The following is a 12,526-nucleotide window of genomic DNA, read 5'->3' as shown; positions in this document are numbered from 1 at the left end:
TTTTCAAAAAGACCTTATAGTTTCGAAGGAAAAAAGTATACTTTTAAATGTGGTAAATGTCACTTTTAGTAGCTAACCTAACGGTAGTGTAATTTTACATGCATCAAACAAAAGCGCAATAAATTTCCTGACGGGGTTTCCAGGGGGTCTATACGCAGCCGCATCGCTTTGGCCAGGGATCGCTATACAGCCGCAATATGGCTGTATGAAGATCCCTGGCATTTTTTCCTATTTTCCCAATTTTTTTTTTTATGTTTAGAGTGTGGAGAAAAAAAATTATGTGAGGTCCCCCGTCCTGAAACTTTTTAACCCCTTGTCCCCCATGCAGGCTGGGATAGCCAGAATGTGGAGCTCCGACCGATTGAGACTTCACACCCTGACTATACCAGCTGCAGAAAAGGTCCCCTAATGCTGATTTTTGTTCCGTAGTATATGTTGGGGGGGGGGGGGGGGCCCAGGTTTATTTTTCCCTGGGGCCCCATTGTTGCTTAAACCGGCCCTGTCTGCAGCAAACTGTGAAACGCGTAAGCCTGTGATCTGCAATTGGTTTTCAAAATGTTATCGGCCCGAGCCAGATTCAGGCATAGATTGTGTTCCATCAGGGAGAGTAGGCCTCAAATTTATCCCAAGTCATCTTCACCTACTTGGCCTTACAAGCTGTGACAAACATAACAGCTTTGTAATCAATAAGTTTGCTCTTATTTCTCCTCCTCTGCACCGCACAATAATCAACAACAAAGCCCAACTTGCTGAGGGCATTTTTCACAAAGCGGTCATCAAATTGAAAGCCATAAAACTTCCCTCCTCCAACTATATAATAAGAGGTATTTAAAACCCCTATTAGTATCAGGTGGCCTCCAGGTTTCAACAGCTTTGAGATCTTTTCCAGGTGCTTCATATAATCATCTTCATCTTTGCAGATACCCTCCATTAGAAATACACTGGTGATGCAGTCGGCAAGTGGAAGCACAACAGGATGAGTTATATTCTCATTTTCAAAGTCACATGATATCACGTGACTGATGACTGCCTTTAGCTGCTCATCCTTGTCCTGAATTTGGGCACTGAGGAAAAATATATATATAACAGAGGCTTTAAAATGATCTTGCAAAACTGTAAGCAGTAAGTTCTGAACTAAAATTGGCACTGTACCACATGTGGCCTGCACCTCACTCAACCACTTCACCTTGCAGGGTTTTTTCCCCTAAAAAAAACCAGAGCAATTTTCACCTGTCCGCACTCCTTCCATTTATTTTCCTAGTTTTTTTGCACCACCAATTAGGCTTTCTTTGGGGGTACTTTTTGCTAAATTTTTTTTTATTGTAAAAGTGTTTTATTTGGAAAAAGAAGAAAACAATTGAAAACATTCATTATTTCTTAGTTTTCGGCCACTACAGTTTTAAAATAATACATGCTACTGTGATTTAAACCCTCACATTTTATTTACCAATGTGTCCCGGTTATTGCAACATTTAAAATGTTTCCCTAGTACAATGTATGGTGCCAATATTTCATTTGGCAATAAAGGTGCATTTTTTCAGTTTTGCGTCCATCCCTGATTATAAGCCCATAATTTATAAAGTAATAGTAATATACCCTTTTGGCATATATATTAAAAAAGGTTAGTCCCTAAGATAACTATTTATGTATTTTTTTGTTTGTAAATTATCCCCCCCCCCCCTCAAAAAAAAGAAAAAGTGCAGAGGTTTCATAGAGAAGGATTTAATGTAGAACGTAGATTATATATCCTAGAACACACAGGGGGACTAATTAGGATGTAGAAACTACATCCTGAAACCTTACTCACGCTTCCTGTGACCTTGGATGTCTCGTGCGGCACCAAAGGGATTGTCCTTTAGCCATGTGTGAACTGTATCCACAACCGGCTCACCACGAATGATGTTTCCCCGCAGCTGTATGCTACTACACGGCGTTGCACTCCCCACGCTCGGGTACTTGTCCTTTGTGACAGTCCATTGCCCTTTACCTCCGGCTTAAATTTACTTTTTGTGCGGGCGTCCCCGCTCCTCCAGAGGCTCGCGGGTGGCTCTGTTTCCCCCTGCGTGTATGTGGATCAGCAAACGCCGTTGTAACCAAGATGACAGGCAGCTTACAGTTTGTATCCTCCGCCTCTTCGCTGCTACGGTGGCTTGGCTGGGCTAAAATAGGTCAACGCGTTCCAACAGTTCCTTCTGACTTTCTCAAGACCAAAACTTTGTGTTCCTCAGTACTCCCTCTTGTGGTTCCTTGTACACTAGCAATTTTATTTCCATTCACTTTCATATCATTGTCATTCGTTAGGTGTCCACCTACTCCATCCTTTGTTGGTATTGCACCTTTAATTTTTATTATTGGTTTTCAACTTATGAATTTTATGGAATTTTATTGCTTTTGTAATATTTATCCACTTAGAATGTACTACTGTCATTTCACTTAATCTTTCCCCCTTAATACACATCACACCTATTTTGCAGAGAGAGAAGGGACCCCACTGGAAAAAAGCTGTAACCCCCCCACACACACACATACCCAACAATTTTCCTTTGTTTTTCAATTTGACCTGGGAGCACATATTTACAGAAATACTCCTAAATTACAATCCACATTGAGTCCCCTAGGGGTTAATGTTTTACATTTATATATCCACATACACTCCTTCTGAAGGAGTATCCTATCAAAATCCCCCCTCCTGGGGCTTATTTTTAGTTGATAGATTCCCCTAAATTTGAGTCCCCTGGGGTCACTATTATGGGTTTCCATGAAATGTTGTGCTACTTTGCTTTCCTCTTCCTTTTTTACCTATTTGTCATTTCCCGCCAACAATTACTTGCTGGTTGAATAAAAGTAAGTAAAAATTTGCCAGGGAGATGAAGAATGAAGAATTATGAGCAGCACTGTATAAGTGAATAATGTACAAAAAAATAAAGATAAAAATATATATACATACAGTGGGCAAAAGTATTCGGCCCCCTTGAAGTTTTCCACATTTTGTCACATTACTGCCACAAACATGCATCAATTTTATTGGAATTCCACATGAAAGACCAATACAAAGCGGTGTACACGTGAGAAGTGGAATGAAAATCATACATCATTCCAAACATTTTTTACAAATCAATAACTGCAAAGTGGGGTGTGCGTAATTATTCAGCTCCCTGAGTCAATACTTTGTAGAACCACCTTTTGCTGCAATTACAGCTGCCAGTCTTTTAGGGTATGTCTCTAACAGCTTTGCACATCTAAAGACTGAAATCCTTGCCCATTCTTCTTTGCAAAACAGCTCCAGCTCAGTCAGATTAGATGGACAGCGTTTGTGAACAGCAGTTTTCAGATCTTGCCACAGATAGAGTTGGGCCGAACGGTTCGCCTGCGAACGGTTCCATGCGAACTTCAGTGGTTCGCATTCGCGTCCCGCAGGCGAACCTTTGCGGAAGTTCGGTTCGCCCCATAATGCACATGGAGGGTCAAGCACATGGAGGGATCACAGTCAGCAGGCCCAGTGTAGCCAATTAGGCTACACTAGCCCCTGGAGCCCCACCCCCCCTTATATAAGGCAGGCAGCGGCGGCCATTACGGTCACTCGTGTGCTGCCTGCGTTAGTGAGAGTAGGGCGAGCTGCTGCAGACTGTCTCTCAGGGAAAGATTAGTTAGGCTTAACTTGTTCCTGTCTGGCTGCATACCTGTTCTGTGAACCCACCACTGCATACCTGTGCTGTGAACCCACCACTGCATACCTGTGCTGTGAACCCACCACTGCATACCTGTGCTGTGAACCCACCACTGCATACCTGTGCTGTGAACCCACCACTGCATACCTGTTCAGTGAACCCACCACTGCATACCTGTGCTGTTAACCCACCACTGCATACCTGTTCAGTGAACCTGCCACTGCATACCTGTTCTGTTCAGTGGACCCGCCACTGTATACCTGTTCATTGAACCCACCACTGCATACCTGTTCTGTGAACCCACCACTGCATACCTGTGCTGTGAACCCACCACTGCATACCTGTTCAGTGAACCTGCCACTGCATACCTGTTCTGTTCAGTGGACCCGCCACTGTATACCTGTTCATTGAACCCACCACTGCATACCTGTGCTGTGAACCCACCACTGCATACCTGTTCTGTGAACCCACCACTGCATACCTGTGCTGTGAACCCACCACTGCATACCTGTTCAGTGAACCTGCCACTGCATACCTGTTCTGTTCAGTGGACCCGCCACTGTATACCTGTTCATTGAACCCACCACTGCATACCTGTGCTGTGAACCCACCACTGCATACCTGTTCTGTGAACCCACCACTGTATACCTGTTCAGTGAACCCGCCACTGCATACCTGTTCTGTTCAGTGGACCCGCCACTGTATACCTGTTCAGTGAACCCGCCACTGCATACCTGTTCTGTTCAGTGGTCCCGCCACTGTATACCTGTTCAGTGAACCCGCCACTGCATACCTGTTGTGTTCAGTGAACCTGCCACTGCATACCTGTTCTGTGAACCCGCCACTGTATACCTGTTCTGTTTAGTGAACCCGCCACTGTATACCTGTTCTGTTTAGTGAACCCGCCACTGCATACCTGTTCTGTTCAGTGGACCCGCCACTGTATACCTGTTCAGTGAACCCGCCACTGCATACCTGTTGTGTTCAGTGAACCTGCCACTGCATACCTGTTCTGTGAACCCGCCACTGTATACCTGTTCTGTTTAGTGAACCCGCCACTGTATACCTGTTCTGTTTAGTGAACCCGCCACTGCATACCTGTTCTGTTCAGTGGACCCGCCACTGTATTCCTGTTCAGTGAACCCGCCACTGCATACCTGTTGTGTTCAGTGAACCTGCCACTGCATACCTGTTCTGTGAACCCGCCACTGTATACCTGTTCTGTTTAGTGAACCCGCCACTGCATACCTGTTCTGTTCAGTGGACCCGCCACTGTATACCTGTTCAGTGAACCCGCCACTGCATACCTGTTGTGTTCAGTGAACCTGCCACTGCATACCTGTTCTGTGAACCCGCCACTGTATACCTGTTCTGTTTAGTGAACCCGCCACTGTATACCTGTTCTGTTTAGTGAACCCGCCACTGCATACCTGTTCTGTTCAGTGGACCCGCCACTGTATACCTGTTCAGTGAACCCGGCACTGCATACCTGTTCTGTTCAGTGGACCTGCCACTGCATACCTGTTCTGTGAACCCGCCACTGTATACCTGTTCTGTTCAGTGAACCCACCGCATCAGTGCGCATACCTGTGCAGTTAAGTGAACCCACCTACCTACGTGAGTGCACGCAGTGTGATATACCATTCCGTGCATACCCGATATGGACAAAACAGGTAGAGGAAGAGGTAGTGCCAGAGCCAGAGGAAGGCCACCCGGCAGGTCTGCGCGAGGTCGTGTAAATGTAATTTCGTGTGGACCTGGCCCACAGTACAGTGCTCGGAAGAAGGCACGTCCCATCACCTCCAAAGATTGTCAGGACGTGGTTGAGTATTTAGCGACACAGAACACCTCATCTTGCTCAGCCACCAGCGCTACTACTAGCACCACTTCCGCTGCATTTGACACTTCGCAAGAATTATTTAGTGGTGAAATCACTGATGCACAGCCATTGTTGTTACAGCCAGATGAATTTTCACCAGCTCATATGTCTGAGTTACGCGGCAACACTATGGATGTAACGTGTCAGGAGGATGAAGGACCTACTGATGGTGCAAGTTTGGATTTGTCTGAAGCAAGCGAAGCTGGGCAGGATGACTACGATGATGATGGTAATAGGGATCCTCTGTATGTTCCCAATAGAGGAGATGAAGAGGGGGACAGTTCAGAGGGGGAGTCAGAGAGTAGTAGGAGGAGAGAAGTTGCTGAAAGAAGCTGGGGCAGCTCTTCGTCAGAAACAGCTGGTGGCAGAGTCCGGCACCATGTATCACCACCTATGTACAGCCAGCCAACTTGCCCTTCAGCATCAGCTGCTGAGGTCCCCATAGTGCCCACATCCCAGGGTGGCTCAGCGGTGTGGAAATTTTTTAATGTGTGTGCCTCAGATCAGACCAAAGCCATCTGTTCGCTCTGCCAACAAAAATTGAGCCGTGGAAAGGCCAACACTCACGTAGGGACAAGTGCCTTACGAAGGCACCTGGAGAAAAGGCACAAACAGCAATGGGATGGCCACCTGAGCAAAAGCAGCAGCAGCACACAAAAGCAAAGCCACCCTCCTTCTCCTCTTCCTCCTCCATCAGGTGCATTATCTGCTTCTGCCGCTTTCTCCCTTCCACCTTCACAGGCACCCTCCTCCACTCCGCATCTGCCCTTGAGCGGTTCCTGCTCCTCTGCCCACAGCAGCAGTCAGGTGTCCGTGAAGGAAATGTTTGAGCGGAAGAAGCCAATTTCGGCCAGTCACCCCCTTGCCCGGCGTCTGACAGCTGGCGTGGCGGAACTGTTAGCTCGGCAGCTGTTACCATACCGGCTGGTGGACTCTGAGGCCTTCCGTAAATTTGTGGCCATCGGAACACCGCAGTGGAAGATGCCAGGCCGCACTTATTTTTCGAGAAAGGCCATACCCCAACTGCACCGTGAAGTTGAGAGGCAAGTGGTGTCATCTCTTGCGAAGAGCGTTGGGTCAAGGGTACACCTGACCACGGATGCCTGGTCTGCCAAGCACGGGCAGGGCCGCTACATTACCTACACAGCCCATTGGGTGAACCTGGTGGTGAACGATGGCAAGCAGGGCGCAGCGGACCAAATTGTGACACCTCCACGGCTTGCAGGCAGGCCTCCTGCCACCTCCTCTCCTCCTGCTACATGCTCTTCGCTGTCCTCCTCCTCCTTGGCTGAGTGGCAGTTCTCCTCTCCAGCTACACAGCCCCAGCTCCGCAGGGCCTATGCTGCATGCCAGGTAAGACGGTGTCACGCCATCTTAGACATGTCTTGTCTCAAGGCGGAGAGTCACACTGGAGCAGCTCTCCTGGCTGCTCTTAAGAAACAGGTGGTTGAGTGGCTGACCCCGCACCACCTGGAGATAGGCAACGTGGTGTGCGACAACGGCAGTAATCTGCTTGCCGCTTTGCATATGGGGAAGCTGACACACATACCCTGCATGGCACATGTCATGAATCTAGTGGTTCAAAGATTTGTGGCAAAGTACCCTGGCTTAGCGAATGTCCTGAAGCAGGCCAGGAAGTTCTGTGGGCATTTGAGGCGGTCTTACACAGCCATGGCACGCTTTGCGGAAATTCAGCGCAAAAACAACATGCCGGTGAGACGCCTCATTTGCGATAGCCCGACTCGCTGGAACTCGACCCTGCTCATGTTCTCCCGCCTGCTAGAACAGAAGAAAGCCGTGACCCACTACCTCTACAACTACAGTAGAATGAAACAGTCTGGGAAGATGGGGATGTTCTGGCCCGACAACTGGACACTGATGGAAAATGCATGCAGGCTCATGCGGCCGTTTGAGGAGGTGACCAACCTGGTGAGCCGCAGTGAGTGCACCATCAGTGACTTAATTCCCTACGCTTACTTCTTGGAGCGTGCTGTGCGTAGAGTGGCGGATGAAGCTGTGAATGAGCGTGACCAGGAACCGTTACGGCAGGAACAGGCATGGGACCAATTTTCATCAGACCCAGCTGTTTCCTCAACACCTGCGGCAGCACAGAGGGGGGAGGAGGAGGAAGAAGAGAAGTCGTGTGCAGAAGACGAGTCAGACTCAGAGGATGATGAGCAAGGTGTTTCTTTGGAGGAGGAGGAGGAGGAGGAGGAGGAGGGGACAGCGGCAGGAGAACAACCTCAGCAGGCATCGCAAGGGGCTTGTGCTGCTCAACCTTCCCGTGGTATTGTTCGCGGCTGGGGGGAGGAGGTTGACTTACCTGACGTCACTGAGGAAGAGCAAGAGGAGATGGAGGGTACTGGATCCGACTTTGTGCAGATGTCGTCTTTTATGCTGTCCTGCCTGTTGAGGGACCCCCGTATAAAAAACCTCAAGGGGAATGAGCAGTACTGGGTGGCCACACTACTAGACCCTCGGTACAGGCACAAAGTGGCGGACCTGTTACCAACTCACCGGAAGGTGGAAAGGATGCAGCACATGCAGAACCAGCTGTCAACTATGCTTTACAATGCCTTTAAGGGTGATGTGACGGCACAACGCCAGCAAGGTACCACTGCCACTAATCCTCCTCCCGTGTCCACGCAGTCAAAGACAGGACGCTCCAGCGATCTCATGGTGATGTCGGACATGCGGACGTTCTTTAGTCCAACGCCTCGCCGTAGCCCTTCTGGATCCACCCTCCACCAACGCCTGGAACGGCAGGTAGCCGACTACCTGGCCTTAAGTGTGGATGTAGACACTGCTGTGAACAGCGATGAGGAACCCTTGAACTACTGGGTGCGCAGGCTTGACCTGTGGCCAGAGCTGTCCCAATTTGCCATCCAACTTCTCTCCTGCCCTGCCGCAAGCGTCCTGTCAGAAAGGACCTTCAGCGCAGCTGGAGGCATTGTCACAGAGAAGAGAAGTCGCCTAAGTCACAAAAGTGTTAAGTACCTCACCTTTATCAAAATGAATGAGGCATGGATCCCGGAGGGCTGCTGCCCACCCCAAGACTAAGTCAGTCCCCGCACACACAGCATCTCTGCCTGCACGCCGTGTGACTGGCTGCCTGGCCTGCCCCAAGAAGACTAAGTCGCTCCCAGTCCCTCCACACAGCATGTCTGCCTGCAGGCCGCTTGACTACCTTCTCCGCCACCACCAACAGGGTCCGGGACTCCAGGCGGATTGCTGAATTTTTTAGGCCGCTGCTAGCAGCGGCCGCTGTAATAATTTTTCTGGTGCGTGAACATGACTGCCTAATTTTTCTGGCTGCACTGCGGGCAGCTGCAACAACAAAAGAAAAGGCATGTACATGCGCCCATTCCCCTTCGTGATCATTACCTTGCCGTGGTGAAGGGGCTTGCGTATCACAATGAAGCAATGACCGGCGCCTAGATGAGTGTCTCGGGGGGCACACCCACGATAATAAGATCGTTGCCTCATTGTGGTCAGACCAAATTTGATCAGCTGGACAGTCACTGTTCTGTCATTCAGCTACATCAGCCAGGCGACCATATGGGCTGTAAAGCCACCAAAACCTGCACTCTCGCCATGGTGCGCACCAGTCCAGCACGGCCGTCACTACACAAACAGCTGTTTGCGGTGAGTTACACGGTGAGTTTGGTGTGTCAGTGTGAAGCAGTACCTTAATTACACTACCTGATTGATGTATACACATGCAAGATGTTTGAAAGCACTTTAGGCCTGTCATTTAGCATTCAATGTGATTTCTGCCCTTAAAACGCTGCTTTGCGTCAAATCCAGATTTTTCCCCGGGACTTTTGGCATGTATCCCACTCCGCCATGCCCCCCTCCAGGTGTTAGACCCCTTGAAACATATTTTCCATCACTTTTGTGGCCAGCATAATTATTTTTTTTTTCAAAGTTCGCATCCCCATTGAAGTCTATTGCGGTTCGCGAACTTTAACGCGAACCGAACCTTCCGCGGAAGTTCGCGAACCAGGTTCGCGAACCTAAAATCGGAGGTTCGGCCCAACTCTAGCCACAGATTCTCGATTGGATTTAGATCTGGACTTTGACTGGGCCATTATAACACATAGATATGTTTTCTTTTAAACCATTCCATTGTTGCCTTGGCTTTATGTTTAGGGTCGTTGTCCTGCTGGAAGGTGTACACCACTTTGTATTGGTCTGTCACGTGGAATTCCAATAACATTGATTCATGTTTGTAGCAGTAATGTGACAAAATGTGGAAAACTTCAAGGGGGCCGAATACTTTTGCAACCCACTGTATGTATGTATATATATATATATATATATATATATATATATATATATATATATATATATATATATATTCATTATGTTATTTTCACAATTGTTCTTCAACTCTCCACTTTGTCTTCTCCCACCTAACTCAGTTTACATGGGGAAATGGACATGAAATGCTTCATTTCTTTCTGCATTTACAAGACATCTCACCTCTTTCCTTCTAACTTGGCGACATGAGCTAATGCATGATTCCAATTAAAAGCTCCAGTACGAGAGTCCTTCCATTTGCTTGTCTCCATATTGCATTTCTCATTGAGCTTCAGTATAATGATGTCCTTGAAGATATCACAAGCTGAATAGAGATGGTGGATGAAGGAACCCATGCTGAGATCAATCAGAACATCTCCCTTCACAAAACCTGCGGGGATAGTTAAAAGGTCCTGTTATCATCGTCATATCTATGAAGTTGTTGTAGCAACATTAATGCATGTCCGTCCTGTGCTGAAACCAAAAAGAACAAAAATAAAAGATAGTCCCTGTTCACAGTGGGATATAGGAGAATGACTTTTTCAACAAGCATACCCTCTAACTTAATCTCCCTGGCGGTAAGCCCGACCTACGTTCGGGCTCACCGCCGGAGAGGATCGCATGGCCCCCAGAGTATATTTTTAAATAAAATTTGTTGCAGATGGTTGAGCTAGCACTTCGCTAGCTAAATATGCCTCCCAAGTGCCTCCGGTCCTCCCCCCCCCCCCGATCACCGCCACAATACATACCCCCCAGGGATCCCGCTATGGCGCAGCCTCCCAATCAGCTCCAGGCTTCGCTATGGGGAGAATCGGGACTGTGCATGACGTCATGACGTAGATGACGTCATGAGCGTCATGTCCCGATCGTCGCCATAGCGATGACCAAAGCTAGATACTGAAGCTGCTGCTCTTGCGGACGGATAAATATTGCCGGCGGAAATCGGGGGGATCAGAGGGGTGCCGGAGGGCTTGGGGGGCATATTTAGCTAGCGAAGTGCTAGCTTAGGCATTTAAAACAACTTTTATTTTAAAAAAATCCTCCCGCGGATGCAGCATCGGAAACTGCGTACTGCCAGGGAGGTTAAGCTATTCCCATTTCAACTTCAATCTCTGGCCAAGTTGTACTCCTTACAAAATCAAGATGTTTTTAATCAGGATGATACCGTTTATTGGCTAACTTAAAAGAATAAGAGTAAGCTTTCTTAAAAAAACAAAAAAAAACAAAACAAAACATAGAAAAAAACCCTGTAAATAAAAAAGCAACTTACTCTTAGTTTTTTAAGTTAGCCCAGGGCCGGATTTACTGGTACCCTTAAGGAGCTTGTTGGCACAGATATTGTAGCACCCTAATCTCCGCCCATCAACACAGGCCACATCCCCAATTCCAGGGCTCGCTACATGATAGCCACTGTGCAGCGGCATCGCCCTCCCGCTTCGATCGCTTCCGGCGATCTGTGATCAGGAAATCCCGTTCAAGGAACGGGATTTCCTGGAGGGCTTCCCCCTCGCCATGGCGACGGGCGGGATGACGTCACCGACGTCATCGACGTCCTGACATCATTGGGAGTCCCGGGGTTACCGCCAGGAAGGTTAAGAGTGGCAGTGAAGCATACTTCATTTCAGTATGCTTCACTGTATGTGATGCATTGTTGGAAAGGAATGCAGCTCTCATTGTGAATAAGGGCATTAGCATAAGTCACACCCTGTTACTTCTAAACCCCTTGCAGTCCATTTCTCAGTACTTAAAGAGAATCTGTATTGTTAAAATCGCACAAAAGTAAACATACCAGTGCGTTAGGGGACATCTCCTATTACCCTCTGTCACAATTTCGCCGCTCCTCGCCGCATTAAAAGTGGTTAAAGAGAAACTCCAACCAAGAATTGAACTTTTTCCCAATCAGTAGCTGATACCCCATTTTACATGAGAAAGACAATGATTTTCACAAACAGACCATCAGGGGGCGCTGTGTGACTGATTTTGTGCTGAAACCCCTCCCACAAGAGGCTCTGAATACCGCGGTACTGCTGGCAAACTGCCACAATGTAACAATGTTCAGAGACAGGAAATAGCTGTTATTAGCTGTCTGTAACAGACAGAGCAGCTAGAAACAGCTAAATAACCTGCCCACAGTAACAATGTCACCATGTAATAAATGTCAGAATGTTAATCTGGGAGAGGAAAGATTTTACAATGAGCAAACACTGACTAAATCATTTATACATAATTATGGTAAAAAATGAAGCACTTTTTTTACTACATTATTTTCACTGGAGTTCCTCTTTAAAAACAGTTTTAAAAAGTTTGTTTATAAACAAACAAAATGGCCACCAAAACAGGAAGTAGGTTGATGTACAGTATGTCCACACATAGAAAATACATCCATACACAAGCAGGCTGTATACAGCCATCGTTTTGAATCTCAAGAGATCATTTGTGTGTTTCTTTCCCCCTGCAGCTATCTTCCACTGAAGTGTCAGGCTATTTCTTCCTGCAGAGTGCAGACAGCTCTGCCTGTATGTAATTCCTCAGTATGTGAAAGCCCAGCCAGCTCAGAGGAGGATTTTTCCAGCTTGTAAAAGGTAATAGAACAGAGAGAAGCTGCACTAATCTAAATATCACACAGGCAGTGTGCAGAGAGGGGGCTGGATGGGGGAGTTCATAGCAGAACCACAAC

The 12,526-nt window shown here is 47.6% G+C and overlaps 1 protein-coding gene across 1 annotated transcript; it reads right to left on the bottom strand.

Moving 5' to 3' along the window:
• Positions 1–640: 640 nt before the first annotated feature.
• LOC137525949 (indolethylamine N-methyltransferase-like) lies at positions 641–11,273 on the bottom strand. The gene is made up of 3 exons (XM_068247158.1): positions 11,162–11,273; positions 10,033–10,240; positions 641–1,064 (listed from the first exon to the last, which is right to left on the bottom strand). Exons 1-3 carry the CDS (start codon positions 11,271–11,273, stop codon positions 641–643), a joined length of 744 nt encoding a protein of 247 aa, XP_068103259.1.
• Between the last annotated feature and the right edge of the window lie 1,253 nt (positions 11,274–12,526).

This window comes from Hyperolius riggenbachi, chromosome 7, assembly GCF_040937935.1.
Source record: "Hyperolius riggenbachi isolate aHypRig1 chromosome 7, aHypRig1.pri, whole genome shotgun sequence".
In the NCBI taxonomy this organism is placed as follows: Eukaryota; Metazoa; Chordata; class Amphibia; order Anura; family Hyperoliidae; genus Hyperolius; species Hyperolius riggenbachi.
The sequence above is the reverse complement of the archived record's forward strand: the minus strand, read 5'-3'. Positions and strand labels throughout refer to the sequence as shown.